Source organism: Ranitomeya imitator, chromosome 7 (genome assembly GCF_032444005.1).
Source record: "Ranitomeya imitator isolate aRanImi1 chromosome 7, aRanImi1.pri, whole genome shotgun sequence".
Taxonomy (NCBI): Eukaryota; Metazoa; Chordata; class Amphibia; order Anura; family Dendrobatidae; genus Ranitomeya; species Ranitomeya imitator.
The window spans coordinates 173527761-173545319 of record NC_091288.1 but is presented as its reverse complement, the minus strand read 5'-3'; the positions used below and the strand labels follow the sequence as shown (position 1 = coordinate 173545319).

Sequence of the window (17559 nt, the reverse complement as noted above, 5' to 3'; positions counted from 1 at the left end):
CTGGCATGCCATACGCTTGACATGACCGCCCTCTTCACATGGCTGGCTTGCCACACGCTTGACATAACTGCCCTCTTCACATGGCTGGCCTGCCACACGCTTGACATAACTGTCCTCTTCACATGGCTGGCCTGCCATACGCTTGACATGACTGCCCTCTTCACTTGGCTGGCCTGCCACACGCTTGACATGACTGCCCTGCCACACGCTTGACATGACTGCCCTCTTCACATGGCTGGCCTGCTATACGCTTCACATACCGCCCTCTTCACATGGCTGGCCTACCATACGCTTGACATGACTGCCCTCTTCACTTGGCTGGCCTGCCACACGCTTGACATGACTGCCCTCTTCACATGGCTGGCCTGCCATATGCTTGACATGACTGCTCTCTTCACATGGCTGGCCTGCCATATGCTTGACATGACTGCCCTCTTCACATGGCTGGCCTGCCATATGCTTGACATGACTGCTCTCTTCACATGGCTGGCCTGCCATATGCTTGACATGACTGCCCACTTCACATGGCTGGCCTGTCGCACAGTTGACATGACCGCCGGCTTCACTTGGCCGGCCTGTCGCACGGTTGACATGACCGCCGGCTTCACTTGGCTGGCCTGTCGCACGGTTTACATGACCGCCGGCTTCACTTGGCTGGCTTGCCGCACGCTTGATGTGACTGCCCGCTTCACATGGCTGGCCTGCCGCATACTTGACATGACTGCCAGCTTCACATGGCTGGTCTGCCGCACACTTGACATGACCGCACAAGTCAAATGGCTGGCCTGCCATGCCCTTGAATGTTATAGTTGGAAGGAACCTCCAGGATCATCGTGTCCAACCCCCTGCTCAATGCAGGATTTACATGTCTGGCCTGCCTCATGGTTCACATGACCACCCCCTTCATATGGTTGTCCTGCCACACGCTTCCACTGACACCTCATCACACAGCCTGCCTGCTGCAATCTTCCACTGGGCCATGATGAGTGATAGAGCAGTTTTCGCTTTCATGTAAATGTGTGTCATAATGCAGAATATGGCCATGTTCACTGTATAAGATGCAGTGAGTTTTACCAAAAAAAGTGAGTCTTATAAAGCGAAAAATACTGTAATTTAATTTTCTCCCAGCAGCCGCACTTGAAGTAACAGATCAAAACATGATTAAACTGTTATTTGCATGTGGATTCCCGCTGTATCTGCAGATACATAGATATAGAAGGTTGGGTTTTCTCATCATCATAAATGGGTAAAAACAAGCAGACGAGGGACTTTGAATATTATTGTAGAATTGCTCATTGCTTAGACGGCCCAGCACCTGCTGTCTGTAGTGGACGGTCTCTGTGGCATGCAGTGCAGTAATTACAAGCCCTTCCAAACGAAGAAAAAATAGAAGTGCACTCACCGGTCCTAAAATTGTCCTTTAATCAGAACATGTGCAGGTAACTGAAGGGAGAACGTGGAACAGAAGGACGACGGCCGTTTCGCGCAACTGCGCTTGTACGGGTCCTGATATATTACAAGCCCTTTGTTATGGGATTTGTAAGATGTAAGCTACCTCCGCTTGTAGCATTGAAGAGTGCCCATTTCAGACCAGTGGTGAGACGATGCCGCTGGTCTAAATTATCAATCATGAGAGACCACCTTCCCCTGGGAGACAGAGAGTGTGCTTCTGAACAACAGAGATGGGACAACCCTTTTAAGATGACGTACATCAATGAGATTGCTGCAGCCAGTTGCTGGCCTTCGTGGTGACGCGATCATGTATGACAAGTGACTGTTGAGGGCAATAGTTGTATGCAGTGTTACATGGATGGCCTGTATGGCATAGCTCGAAGAAAATAAAGCAAATCCGGTAGTAATCGCCGGCTCCATCGTCATATGCTTCACTGGGAAGCCATGAAACCAGTGTGAAAAAAGACCTACCGTATTTTTCACTCTCTATGCCACACCCAGGTTTTAGAGGAGGAAAATAAGAAAAAAGAATAAATAGTAATTTAATGAATACCTAGAAAAACACAAAAATTGCATAAAAGCCATCCCACCTTGGCACGGTGATGCTGATCAGGTCAGTCCTACACAGTCCATGTGTCAGATGTGACCTCAGTGTGTGAATAAGGGCAGACAAAAGGACCGAGTCCCAACCAGTGGACATCAGTCTGGGAAAGCCTTTAAATGTAATTTCCAGCTCAGGAAAGGGAGGCCACGCCCCAGCTTGCACAGAATGCAAAAATATAAAGAAAAAACACAAAAAAATCGAGCTTGGTTTGAGTTGGTATACATGCAGCACATAAATGGGTACCTGTAGAATTTTTGGAGCAATGGCCCCTTCATGCATCGTGGTGGAACTATGCATAGGGTATTCGGCTCTACTGTGGCCCCTCTGCATTTGTATGAGCCTGCTTTTTTAACTTTCACGCTAGTATTGCCCATGTGGCGGATCTTATGCACATTCATGTCCCAGCGTTCTTCAGCAATCTGGCCCTGGAGGTAGTGCATGGTCCGATTAGCCTCCGGCGGTTTCCAGCAAAATGGCGCCATTGGCTGTGCATGCGCTGATCAATGACAAGCCAAGATCCCGATCTGCGCATGCGCCACCAGTGGCGCCATTTTGCTGGAAACCATAATCTTACCCCCTCCTCCCATCCCAGGGTCTGCCGCATCACCCCACTCCTGCCACCGCAGGCTTCCTGCATCGGCCGACCCTGCTCCTGCCTCCTGTGATCCCGTGATTTTGTCTATGACACCCCCCAATTTCCTCATATTGGAGGGGGGTGCGTATTATAGTCCGAAAAATGCGGTACTCATTTCTGATCCTTACAGGATGGCGGCATTTTATTATTACGCCAATATTCCGAAAATTCTGCACATTTCTTTTTTTATCGTTTCCTCCTCATTCTTTCACTTGGCGTCCCGTGTCTTACCAGAAATACACGTGAGTTTCACTTGAGAACAATCCAGTTTTTTCTTCTCTATAGATCACCGGATCTGCATTACATGATCGGTGATAAACAACATCTCTCCTGATTGCAGCCTTCATCACGTAAGGCCAAGTTACTATGACAACTGATGAAAACGGCAGAAGATGGAAAATTGGGGCGAGTGTCCTTGCCGTTAATAAAGGGTGTTATGATTGACAAAGCTGTACTGTCTGAGAATGCGCAAGGAACTGTTCTTGCATTGAAAATTGGATTATAATTAACAATTTAGTACATCTCGGGAACATATGACTCCTAAACCGAAGCGTCTTCTCTCCGCATATGACAGTTTTTCAGCTGAAGGATATAAATATAGTAATAGACAAAATTCCGTGCCGCACCCGTCCACGGGGTTCTTGTAATATTGAAGCTCAGCCTAATTAGTTTCAATAGAGTGGCGCCATTCTTGGAAGAAAGGAGTTGTGTTTTTTACTTTTTTTAATCCTGTACTGCCCTGTAATAGTTATAGTTATAGGCGTTGTACTGTGTAGTACTTCATTTCACCTTGGGAGGCGCTGGAGAGAAACTGAACACTTTTTGAATGGCTCCTATTTATTACAGCTTATTGCTAGGTGTCTCAGGAACAAAACACCCTGGGATAAGCTTATCGTTTCGGGATGTTTTAACCCCTTCATGACCCAGCCTATTTTGACCTTAAAGACCTTGCCGTTTTTTGCAATTCTGACCAGTGTCCCTTTATGAGGTAATAACTCAGGAACGCTTCAACGGATCCTAGCGGTTCTGAGATTGTTTTTTCGTGACATATTGGGCTTCATGTTAGTGGTAAATTTAGGTCAATAAATTATGCGTTTATTTGTGATAAAAACGGAAATTTGGCGAAAATTTTGAAAATTTCGCAATTTTCACATTTTGAATTTTTATTCTGTTAAACCAGAGAGATATGTGACACAAAATAGTTAATAAATAACATTTCCCACATGTTTACTTTACATCAGCACAATTTTGGAAACAAAATTTTTTTTTGTTAGGAAGTTATAAGGGTTAAAATTTGACCAGCGATTTCTCATTTTTACAATGAAATTTACAAAACCATTTTTTTTAGGGACCACCTCACATTTGAAGTCAGTTTGAGGGGTCTATATGGCTGAAAATACCCCCCAAAAGTGACACCATTCTAAAAACTGCACCCCTCAAGGTGCTCAAAACCACATTCAAGAAGTTTATTAACCCTTCAGGTGCTTCACAGCAGCAGAAGCAACATGGAAGGAAAAAATGAACATTTAACTTTTTAGTCACAAAAATTATCTTTTAGCAACAATTTTTTTATTTTCCCAATGGTAAAAGGAGAAACTGAACCACGAAAGTTGTTGTCCAATTTGTCCTGAGTACGCTGATACCTCATATGTGGGGGTAAACCACTGTTTGGGCACACGGCAGGGCTTGGAAGGGAAGGAGCGCCATTTGACTTTTTGAATAAAAAATTGGCTCCACTCTTTAGCGGACACCATGTCACGTTTGGAGAGCCCCCGTGTGCCTAAAAATTGGAGCTCCCCCACAAGTGACCCCATTTTGGAAACTAGACCCCCCAAGGAACTTATTTAGATGCCTAGTGAGCACTTTAAACCCTCAGGTGCTTCACAAATTGATCCGTAAAAATGAAAAAGTACTTTTTTTTCACAAAAAAATTCTTTTAGCCTCAATTTTTTCATTTTCACATGGGCAACGGGATAAAATGGATCCTAAAATGTGTTGGGCAATTTCTCCTGAGTACACCAATACCTCACATGTGGGGGTAAACCACTGTTTGGGCACATGGTAAGGCTCGGAAGGGAAGGAGCGCCATTTGACTTTTTGAATCAAAAATTGTTTCCACTCTTTAGCGGACACCATGTCGCGTTTGGATAGCTCCTGTGTGCCTAAACATTGGCGCTCCCCCACAAGTGACCCCATTTTGGAAACAAGACCCCCCAAGGAACTTATTTAGATGCCTAGTGAGCACTTTAAACCCTCAGGTGCTTCACAAATTGATCTGTAAAAATGAAAAAGTACTTTTTTTTCACAAAAAAATTCTTTTCGCCTCAATTTTTTCATTTTCACATGGGCAGTAGGATAAAATGGATCATAAAATTTGTTGGGCAATTTCTCCAGAGTACGCCGATACCTCATATATGGGGGTAAACCACTGTTTGGGCACTCGGCAGGGCTCGGAAGGGAAGGCGCGCCATTTGACTTTTTGAATGGAAAATTAGGTCCAATTGTTAGCGGACACCATGTCGCGTTTGGAGAGCCCCTGTGTGCCTAAACATTGGAGCTCCCCCACAAGTGACCCCATTTTGGAAACTAGACCCCCCAAGGAACTTATCTAAATGCATATTGAGCACTTTAAACCCCCAGGTGCTTCACAGAAGTTTATAATGCAGAGCCATGAAAATAAAAAATAATTTTTCTTTCCTCAAAAATGATTTTTTAGCCTGGAATTTCCTATTTTGCCAAGGATAATAGGAGAAATTGGACCCCAAATATTGTTGTCCAGTTTGTCCTGAGTAGGCTGATACCCCATATGTGGGGGTAAACCACTGTTTGGGCGCACGGCAGGGCTCGGAAGGGATGGCACGCCATTTGGCTTTTTAAATGGAAAATTAGCTCCAATCATTAGCGGACACTGTTGTGAGTTCTGTTTTTGGGCTCCCTCTGGTGGTTACTGATGGTGCTGGGTGACTTGTCTTTCCTGGGTCTCTGGGTTCCACCTGTTCCATCAGGATATGGGAGTTTCCTATTTTACCTGGCTTTGCTGGCATTTCCTCGCCGGTTATCAATGTATCCAGTGTGTCTTGTTACCTCTGCTCCCTGCTCCTAGAACCTTCTGGTCAAGCTAAGTTTGGATTTTCCTGTTTTGGTGTTTTGCTTTATTTGGTTTTTTAGTCCAGCCTGCAGATATGTGATTATTGCTGCTGGTTGCTCTAGTGGGCTGAAATTGCTCCTCATGTGCCATGAGTTGGCGCATGAGTTCAAGTAATTTCAGGATGGTTTTTTAAAGGGTTTTTCGCTGACCGCGCAGTTCACTTTTGTATCCTCTGCTATCTAGCTTTAGCGGGCCTCATTTTGCTGAAACTGTTTTCATACTGCGTATGTGCTTTCCTCTCATTTCACCGTCATTATATGTGGGGGGCTGCTATTTCTGTGGGGTATTTCTCTGGAGGCAAGAGAGGTCTGTGTTTCTTCTAATAGGGGAAGTTAGATCTTCGGCTGGAGCGAGACGTCTAGGATCATCGTAGGCACGTTCCCCGGCTACTTTTATTTGTGTGTTAGGTTCAGGGTCGCGGTCAGCTCAGGTTCCATCGCCCTAGAGCTTGTTTGTATCTGTGCTTGTCCTTTAGTGATCCCCTGCCATTGGGATCATGACAGGACACCATGTCATGTTTGGAGAGCCCCTGTGTGCCTAAACATTGGAGATCCCCCAGAAATGACCCCATTTTGGAAACTAGACCCCCAAAGGAACTAATCTAGATGTGTGGTGAGGACTTTGAACCCCCAAGTGCTTCACAGAAGTTTATAACGCAGAGCCATGAAAATTAAAAAAAAAAAATATTTTCTCAAAAATGATTTTTAGCCTGCAATTTTTTATTTTCCCAAGGGTAACAGGAGAAATTTGACCCCAAAAGTTGTTGTCCAGTTTCTCCTGAGTACGCTGATACCCCATATGTGGGGGTAAATCAGTGTTTGGGCACATGCCGGGGCTCGGAAGTGAAGTAGTGACGTTTTGAAATGCAGACTTTGATGGAATGCTCTGCGGGCGTCACGTTGCGTTTGCAGAGCCCCTGATGTGCCTAAACAGTAGAAACCCCCCACAAGTGACCCCATTTTGGAAACTAGACCCCGAAAGGAACTTATCTAGATGTGTGGTGAGCACTTTGAACCCCCAAGTGCTTCATAGAAGTTTATAATGCAGAGCCGTGAAAATAATAAATACGTTTTCTTTCCTCAAAAATAATTATTTAGCCCAGAATTTTTTATTTTCCCAAGGGTTACAGGAGAAATTGGACCCCAAAAGTTGTTGTCCAGTTTCTCCTGAGTACGCTGATACCCCATGAGTGGGGGTAAACCACTGTTTGGGCACACGTCGGGGCTCAGAAGGGAAGTAGTGACGTTTTGAAATGCAGACTTTGATGGAATGCTCTGTGGGCGTCACGTTGTGTTTGCAGAGCCCCTGATGTGGCTTAACAGTAGAAACCCCCGACAAGTGACCCCATTTTGGAAACTAGACCCCGAAAGGAACTTATCTAGATGTGTGGTGAGCACTTTAAATCCCCAAGTGCTTCATAGAGGTTTATAATGCAGAGCCGTGAAAATAATAAATACGTTTTCTTTCCTCAAAAATAATTATTTAGCCCAGAATTTTTTAATTTTCCCAAGGGTAACAGGAGAAATTTGACCCCAATATTTGTTGTCCAGTTTCTCCTGAGTACGGTGATACCCCATATGTGGGGGTAAACTACTGTTTGGGCACATGCCGGGGCTCGGAATTGAAGTAGTGACGTTTTGAAATGCAGACTTTGATGGAATGCTCTGCGGGCGTCACGTTGCGTTTGCAGAGCCCCTGATGTGCCTAAACAGTAGAAACCCCCCACAAGTGACCCCATTTTGGAAACTAGACCCCGAAAGGAACTTATCTAGATGTGTGGTGAGCACTTTGAACCCCCAAGTGCTTCATAGAAGTTTATAATGCAGAGCCGTGAAAATAATAAATACGTTTTCTTTCCTCAAAAATAATTATTTAGCCCAGAATTTTTTATTTTCCCAAGGGTTACAGGAGAAATTGGACCCCAAAAGTTGTTGTCCAGTTTCTCCTGAGTACGCTGATACCCCATGTGTGGGGGTAAACCACTGTTTGGGCACACGTCGGGGCTCAGAAGGGAAGTAGTGACTTTTGAAATGCAGACTTTGATGGAATGGTCTGCAGGCGTCACATTGCGTTTGCAGAGCCCCTGGTGTGCCTAAACAGTAGAAACCCCCCACAAGTGACCCCATTTTAGAAACTAGACCCCCCAAGGAACTTATCTAGATATGTGGTGAGCACTTTGAACCCCCAAGTGCTTCACAGACGTTTACAACGCAGAGCCGTGAAAATAAAAAATCATTTTTCTTTCCTCAAAAATTTTGTTTTAGCAAGCATTTTTTTAGATTCACAAGGGTAACAGGAGAAATTGGACCCCAGTAATTGTTGCGCAGTTTATCCTGAGTATGCTGGTACCCCATATGTGGGGGTAAACCACTGTTTGGGCACACGTCAGGGCTCGGAAGTGAGAGAGCACCATTTGACTTTTTGAATACGAGATTGGCTGGAATCAATGGTGGCGCCATGTTGCGTTTGGAGACCCCTGATGTGCCTAAACAGTGGTAACCCCTCAATTCTACCTCCAACACTAACCCCCCCACACCCCCAACCCTAATCACAACCCTAATTCCAACCCTAACCCTAAGGCTATGTGCCCACGTTGCGGATTCGTGTGAGATATTTCCGCACCATTTTTGAAAAATCCGCGGGTAAAAGGCACTGCGTTTTACCTGCGGATTTTCCGCGGATTTCCAGTGTTTTTTGTGCGGATTTCACCTGCGGATTCCTATTGAGGAACAGGTGTAAAACGCCGCGGAATCCGCACAAAGAATTGACATGCTGCGGAAAATACAACGCAGCGTTTCCGCGCGGTATTTTCCACACCATGGGCACAGCGGATTTGGTTTTTCATATGTTTACATGGTACTGTACACCTGATGGAACACTGCTGCGAATCCGCAGCGGCCAATCCGCAGCCAAATCCGCACCGTGTGCACATGGCCTAATTCTAAAGGTATGTGCACATGCTGCGGAAAAGCAGCAGTTTCCCATGAGCTTACAGTTCAATGTAAACCTACGGGAAACAAAAATCGCTGCACACATGCACACTTCTTTGTGCGGATTCCGCAGCGGTTTTACAACTGCTCCAATAGAAAATCGCAATTGTAAAACCGCAGTGAAATGTGCAGAAAAAACGCGGTAAATCCGCCATAAATCCGCAGCGGTTTAGCACTGCGGATTTATCAAATCCGCAGCGGAAAAATCCGCAGAGGACCAGAATACGTGTGCACATACCGAAACCCTAACCCTAGCCCTAACCCTACCCCTAACCCTAACCCTTCCCCTAACCCTACCCCTAACCCTAACCCTACCCCTAACCCTATTCTAACATTAGTGGAAGAAAAAAAATTTCTTTATTTTTTTATTGTCCCTACCTATGGGGGTGACAAAGGGGGGGGGTCATTTATTATTTTTTTTATTTTGATCACTGAGATATAATCTATCTCAGTGATCAAAATGCACTTTGGAACGAGACTGCCGGCCGGCAGATTCGGCGGGCGTACTGCGCATGCACCCGCCATTTTGGAAGATGGCGGCGCCCAAGGAGAAGACGGACGGGACCCCGGCAGGATCGGTAAGTATGATGGGGTGGGGAGGGACCACGGGGGGGGGGGGGGGGGGGTGGGGATCGGAGCACAGGGGGGGGGAATCGGAGCGCGGCAGGCGTGGAACGGAGCACGGGGGGGCTGGAACGGAGCACGGGGGGCTGGAACGGAGCACGGGGGGGCTGGAACGGAGCACGGGGGGTGGAACGGAGCACGGGGGGGGGTGGATCGGAGTGCAGGGGGGGTGATTGGAGCACGGGGGGGTGATTGGAGCACGGGGGGGAGCGGAGCACTGGATGGAGGGGAGCCGGAGCAGTGTACCGGCCAGATCGGGGGGCTGGGGGGGGCGATCGGTGGGGTGGGGGCACACTAGTATTTCCAGCCATGGCCGATGATATTGCAGCATCGGCCATGGCTGGATTGTAATATTTCACCCGTTATAATGGGTGAAATATTACAAATCGCTCTGATTGGCAGTTTCACTTCCAACAGCCAATCAGAGCGATCGTAGCCACGGGGGGGTGAAGCCACCCCCCTGGGCTAAACTACCACTCCCCCTGTCCCTGCAGATCGGGTGAAATGGGAGTTAACCCTTTCACCCGGCCTGCAGGGACGCGATCTTTCCATGACGCCACATAGGCGTCATGGGTCGGATTGGCACCGACTTTCATGACGCCTACGTGGCGTCATGGGTCGGGAAGGGGTTAACAAAACTTATTTTATTAACGGGCATCTGTCAATAGTTTTTTTTACTACCAAATCTGACAGCAGCATAATGTAGGGGCAGAGACCCTGATTCCCATGATGTTTCACTTACTGAGCTGCTTGCTGTAATTTTGTTATCTGGCTGAGATTTACCAGTTCTCTAAATGTTATAGTGAACCTGTCAATAGGATTTTGCTCAGTAAACTACAGGCATTGACATGTTGGCGCCGTTATAACTGATTATATTGATACCTGGGGTGGAGAAATCTGTCTTGTGGTTCTTGTGTAATCAGTGTTAGCAGTTTTCAGCTAATGATATGCCTGTGCTTCAGGGCGGGACTCTAGGCAGAGTCTTAACTACCTGCTCTAAGCCAGAGAAGCCAAGTAAAGACCTGCCCACAGGCTGCCCTGAAGCACAAACATGTTCCTCATCATACAGAGAGAGACTGACTGTCTCCTTCCAGGGAGACCTGTGGGCAGGTCTTTCCTTGGTTTGTCAGTTACTAGAGGTGACGTCATCGAGGTTACCACCGGTCACTGAACTGCGGTGACCTCCGGTGAGATCAGAAACTGAGGGCTGCTATTTTTAGGCTGGGAAGACAATATTCATGGCCCCTTACCAGCCAGAGAATACCAGCCCCCAGCTGTCTGCTTTAGCTTGGCTGGTTGTCAAAATGGGAGGAACCCCACGCCGTTTATTTAAAAAAATTATTTAAATAATTAAGAAAAAACAGCGTGGGGACCCCTTTATTCAACCAATCTTTCCAAAGCTGACCACTGAGGGTTGCAGCCCGCTGCTGTCAGTTTTGCCTGGCTGGTTATCAAAAATACAGTGTAAGCCACGCCGTTTTTATTATTATTATTATTTATTTAGAGCGCAGGTGCCAGGTGATGAATACTCCAGTCAGCCGCCGCCTGCTCTCGCTGTTGTTAGTGGCAGCAGGCGTACATTGATGGTAGCAGTAGTCCCATCAGACGAAGCCAGTGACTGGAGGTAAACGTTTTACCTCTAATCACAACTGTGGGCTCATGCCATTATTTGTCAGCGTTGTTTGACCAGCGGTAATGATTTTACCACCAATCAGAGGCAGTTTTGTGTCACTTTCATGCACATGACAGCGTGAGAAACACCTGGTGTTCGGGGGGCTGAACCCTAAAGGTAACACGGACTTCCTGGTGAAGTCCGTGTTCGGTGTCCATGCTGGAACGGTAGGTGTTCAGTACGGATGCCAAACTTGACTTTTCGGGTACGCCCATCTCTATTCCTCATACAACCATTGATAGCAGCCAAGGTGTGTAAGTGAGGGTACTTCTATGATGCTCATACTCCATAGTGAATAAATCGAGATGTTTTTAATATTTTGTTTCTATTTTTTTTTCATATCAGTAACATATCTATCCATCTCCTGATCTTCATAATTCCACAACTTTTCCTTGTTGATGTTGCAATTTCAATGTTGAGGAGTGCAGTACAGGTATGTGATAGATCAGTATCGGAGTATAAAATTTAAAGGGGGTAAATGATCTTTGCTTTGCTTGGTGTACAATTGAAACCAGAAGTTTCCATACACTATATAAAAAGACACATCTGCATGTTTTTCTCAATGCCTGACGTGAAATCAGAATAAACCTTTTCCGTTTTAGGTAAATTAGGATTACCATAATTATCAATATTTGCCAAATGACCGAATAATGAGAGAGAGAATATTTTAATACATTTTTATTACTTACTGCAAAAGTCAAAAGTTTGCATACATTTCCTTAGTATTAGATGCCATTGCCCTTAAACTGAATGACTTGGGTCAGACGTTTGGGATATCCTTCCACATCCTTCAGTCCGAATTTGGGCCCATTCCTCCTGACAAAACTGGTGTAACTCAACCATGTTTGTAGGTCACTTTGCTCGCACCGGCCTTTTCAGCTTTGCCTATAAATTTTCGATAGGATTGAGATCAGGGCTTTGCGATGGCCGCTCCAAAACATTGACTTTTTCCTTAAAGGGAACCTGTCACCCCGTTTTTTGAGATTGAGCTATAAATACTGTTAAATAGGGCCTGCGCTGTGTGTTCCTATAGTGTATGTAGTGTACCCCGATTCCCCACCTATGCTGAGAAATAACTTACCAAAGTCGCCGTTTTCGCCTGTCAATCAGGCTGGTCAGGTCGGGAGGGCGTGGTGACATCGCTGGTTCTTCCTCAGCTTTACGTTGGTGGCGTAGTGGCGTAGTGGTGAACAAGCAGCGCGCGATCTGCGCTGTCATCCCTTTCGTCGGTGGGGGCGGCCATCTTCCTGGGGCCGCGCTTGCGCAGATCGAGTGCTCTGCTGCACGGGGCTTCAGGAAAATGGCCGCGGGATGCCGCGCGTGCGCATTAGAGATCGCGGCGGCCAATTTCCCAAAGCTGAGATGCAAACTCGGCTTTGGGAAAATGGCCGCCGCGATCTCTAATGCGCACGCGCGGCATCCCGCGGCCATTTTCCTGAAGCCCCGTGCAGCAGAGCGCTCGATCTGCGCACGCGCGGCCCCAGGAAGATGGCCGCCCCCACCGACGAAAGGGATGACAGCGCAGATCGCGCGCTGCTTGTTCACCACTACGCCACCAACGTAAAGCTGAGGAAGAACCAGCGATTTCACCACGCCCTCCCGACCTGACCAGCCTGATTGACAGGCGAAAACGGCGACTTTGGTAAGTTATTTCTCAGCATAGGTGGGGAATCGGGGTACACTACATACACTATAGGAACACACAGCGCAGGCCCTATTTAACAGTATTTATAGCTCAATCTCAAAAAACGGGGTGACAGGTTCCCTTTAAGCCACTTTGTTACCATTTTGGTAGTATGCTTCGGGTCATTGTCCATTTGGAAGACCCATTTCCGCCCATGCTTCATCTTCCTGGCTGATGTCTTGAGATGTTTCTACAGTATTGCCACATAATCTTATTTTGTCATGATGCCATCTAGTTTTTGAAGTTCATCAGTCCCTTCTGCAGCAAAACAACCCCACAACATGATGCTGCCACCCCCATGTTTCACACTTAGGATGGTGTTCTTAGGCTTCCAAGCTTCTCCCTTTTTCCTCCAAACGTAGCGATGGTCATTATGTCCAAAAAGTTCAATTTTAGTTTCATCAGACCACATGACTTGTCTCGAAAAATTAAGATCTGTGTTCCTGTGTGCATTTGCAAACATTAATCTGCCTTTTTTATATTTCTTTTGGAGTAATGGCTTCCTCCTGGCAGAGTGACCCCTTTCAGCCCATGCTGATACAGTACTTGTTTCACTGTGGATATTGATACAGTCTTACCAGCTTGCACCATCATCTTCACAAGGTCTTTTGCTTTTGTCCTTGCATTGATCTGCACATGTCTCACCAAATCACTTTCATCTCTGGGACACAGAACCCATCTCCTTCCTGAGAGGTATGATGTCTGGACATTCCTATCTTGTCTGTACTTGCATATAATTGTTTGTACAAATGAACAAGAAACCTTTAGGTATCTTGAAATTGTACCTAAGGATGAGCCAGACTTGTGCAAGTCCACAATTCTCTTCCTGATATCTTGGCTGATTTCTTTAGGCTTTCTGCTGCTACACAAAGCAGCAGTGTGTTTCAGGTGTGCATTAAAATACATCCACAGGTGTGTCTCTAACTCAGATGTTGCCCCCCAAAAAATAAGAAGCTTCCAAACACATGTCATCTTCAAATGGGCAGTCCAGAATTTAAAGGCATACTAATCTTCGTGTATGTAAACTTTTGACTTTGCAGTAAGTACCGTATATACTCGAGTATAAGCCGAGATTTGCAGCCCAAATTTTTGGGCTGAAAGTGCCCCTCTCGGCTTATACTCGAGTCACGGTCGGCGGGTGAGGGGGAGAGAGGTCTGAGGCATACTTACCTGCTTCCGGGGCTCCTGGCGCTGTCCCTGCAGTCCCACGGTCTTCGGGTGCCGCAGCTCTTCCCCTGTTCAGCGGTCACGTGGGACCGCTCATTAAAGTTATGAATATGGACTCCACTCTCATAGGGGTGGAGCCGCATATTCATTTCTCTAATGAGCGGTGCCAGTGACCGCTGACAGAGGAAGAGGCTGCGGCACCCGGAGACCAGCTGTCCGGGAGAAGGAGCGGGACGCCGGGAGCAGGTAAGTAATTACATATTCACCTGTCCGCGTTCCACACGCCGGGCGCCGCTCCGTCTCCGCGTCCTCTTGCAGTGACTGTTCAGGTCAGAGGGCGTGATGACGCATGTAGTGTGCGCGCCGCCCTCTGCCTGAACAGTCAGTGCGGAGAGACGCCGAGACAGGACGCTGAGGAGCTGCAAGCAAGAGAGGTGAGTATGTCGTTTTTTTTTTTTTATTATTGCAGCAGCAGCATTATATATGGCACAGTTTTATATGGCACATCTATGGGGCAATAATCAACGGTGCAGAGCATTCTATATGGCAGAGCACTATATGGCACATCTATGGGGCAATAATGAACGGTGCAGAGCATTATATGGCACAGCTTTATATGGCACATCTATGGGGCAATAATGAACGGTGCAGAGCACTATATGGCACAGCATTATATGGCACATCTATGGGGCAATAATGAACGGTGCAGAGCACTATATGGCACAGCTTTATAAGGAGCATCTATGGGGCAATAATGAACGGTGCAGAACACTATATGGCACAGCTTAATATGGAATATCTATGGGGCAATAATGAACGGTGCAGAGCACTATATGGCACAGCTTTATATGGCACATCTAAGGGGCAATAATGAACGGTGCAGCGCACTATATGGCACAGCTTTATATGGCACATCTATGGGGCAATAATGAACGGTGCAGAGCATTGTATGTGGCACAGTTTTATATGGAGCATCTATGGGGCAATAATGAACGGTATAGAGCATTATATGTGGTACAGCATTATACGGAGCATCTATGGGGCCATTATGAACGGTGCAGAGCATATATGGGGCACAGCTTTATATGGAGCATTTATGGGGCCATAATGAACGGTGCAGAGCATTCTATATGGCACAGCTTTATATGGAGCATCTATGGGGCAATAATGAACGGTGCAGAGCATTATATATGGCACAGCTTTATATGGAACATCTATGGGGCCATAATGAACGGTGCAGAGCATTATATATGGCACAGCTTTATATGGAGCATCTATGGGGCCATAATGAACGGTGCAGAGCATTATATATGGCACAGCTTTATATGGAGCATCTATGGGGCCATAATGAATGGTGCAGAGCATTATATATGGCACAGCTTTATATGGAACATCTATGGGGCCATAATGAACGGTGCAGAGCATTATATATGGCACAGCTTTATATGGAGCATCTATGGGGCCGTAATGAACGGTGCAGAGCATTATATATGGCACAGCTTTATATGGCATATCTATGGGGCAATAATGAACGGTGCAGAGCACTATATGGCACAGCTTTATATGGCACATCTAAGGGGCAATAATGAACGGTGCAGCGCACTATATGGCACAGCTTTATATGGCACATCTATGGGGCAATAATGAACGGTGCAGAGCATTGTATGTGGCACAGTTTTATATGGAGCATCTATGGGGCAATAATGAACAGTATAGAGCATTATATGTGGCACAGCATTATACGGAGCATCTATGGGGCCATTATGAACGGTGCAGAGCATATATGGGGCACAGCTTTATATGGAGCATTTATGGGGCCATAATGAACGGTGCAGAGCATTATATATGGCACAGCTTTATATGGAACATCTATGGGGCCATAATGAACGGTGCAGAGCATTATATATGGCACAGCTTTATATGGAACATCTATGGGGCCATAATGAACGGTGCAGAGCATTATATATGGCACAGCTTTATATGGAACATCTATGGGGCCGTAATGAACGGTGCAGAGCATTATATATGGCACAGCTTTATATGGAACATCTATGGGGCCGTAATGAACGGTGCAGAGCATTATATATGGCACAGCTTTATATGGAACATCTATGGGGCCGTAATGAACGGTGCAGAGCATTATATATGGCACAGCTTTATATGGAACATCTATGGGGCCGTAATGAATGGTGCAGAGCATTATATATGTGGCACAGCTTTATATGGAGCATCTATGGGGCAATAATGAATGGTGCAGAGCATTATATATGGGGCACAGCTTTATATGGAGCATCTATGGGGCCATAATGAACGGTGCAGAGCATTATATATGGCACAGCTTTATATGGAACATCTATGGGGCCGTAATGAACGGTGCAGAGCATTATATATGGCACAGCTTTATAAGGAGCATCTATGGGGCCATAATGAACGGTGCAGAGCATTATATATGGCACAGCTTTATATGGAACATCTATGGGGCCGTAATGAATGGTGCAGAGCATTATATATGGGGCACAGCTTTATATGGAGCATCTATGGGGCCATAATGAACGGTGCAGAGCATTATATATGGCACAGCTTTATATGGAACATCTATGGGGCCATAATGAACGGTGCAGAGCATTATATATGGCACAGCTTTATATGGAGCATCTATGGGGCCGTAATGAACGGTGCAGAGCATTATATATGGCACAGCTTTATATGGAACATCTATGGGGCCGTAATGAACGGTGCAGAGCATTATATATGGCACAGCTTTATATGGAACATCTATGGGGCCGTAATGAACGGTGCAGAGCATTATATATGGGGCACAGCTTTATATGGAGCATCTATGGGGCCATAATGAACAGTGCAGAGCATTATATGTGGCACACCTTTCTATGGAGCATCTATGGGGCAATAATGAACGGTATGGAGCATCTATTTTTATTTTTGAAATTCACCGGTAGCTGCTTCTTTTCCCACCCTAGGCTTATACTCGAGTCGCTAAGTTTTCCCAGTTTTTTGTGGCAAAATTAGGGGGTCGGCTTATACTCGGGTCGGCTTATACTCGAGTATATACGGTAATAAAAATGCCTTAAAACATTCTCTCTCATTATTCTGGCATTTGGCAAATATTAATAATTATGGTAATCTAAATTGACCTAAAACGGGAAAGATTTATTCTGATTTCATGTCAGATATTAAGAAAAACACGCAGATGTGTCTTTTTATGTAGTGTGTGGAAATGTCTGGTTTCAACTGTATCTAATGAAAATTGTTTACGTGTACAAAACCCTTCGTTATTAGAAAAACGTTAGTTTTCATTGAAAGTATTATAACAATGCCCACTGACTTCTGTAGGGCGAAACCGAGATACAAAAAAGGGCTACAATGTATTCTTACGGAATTCTTATGGAATGCTGCTTAATTTTCGTCATGTATTTTCTAGACTAGACATCCATTACATCTTTGGCGTCTCCGATTTCACGCCAGATATTAAGAAATGTTATGAGTCTGGAGCCTTCATTGAATCCAGATTGGAACCGAGTATTGTGCACAGACAAGACATGACAGGTCGCACGTTCCTGTAAGCA

The 17559-nt window shown here is 45.9% G+C and overlaps 1 protein-coding gene across 3 annotated transcripts in view; it reads left to right on the top strand.

Annotated features, from left to right (window-relative positions):
- Positions 1–17559, top strand: part of MRTFB (myocardin related transcription factor B) — a 309401-nt gene that overhangs the window by 68929 nt on the left and 222913 nt on the right. The window contains exon 3 of one of the 3 annotated variants that reach the window (XM_069734074.1): positions 11470–11557. The exons of the other annotated variants lie outside the window; for them this stretch is intronic. Within the exon in view, the coding sequence (XP_069590175.1) occupies positions 11537–11557 (21 nt within the window). The 5' untranslated portion in view covers positions 11470–11536. The remainder of the gene's footprint in view (positions 1–11469; positions 11558–17559) is intronic. 3 annotated transcript variants of the gene reach the window in all.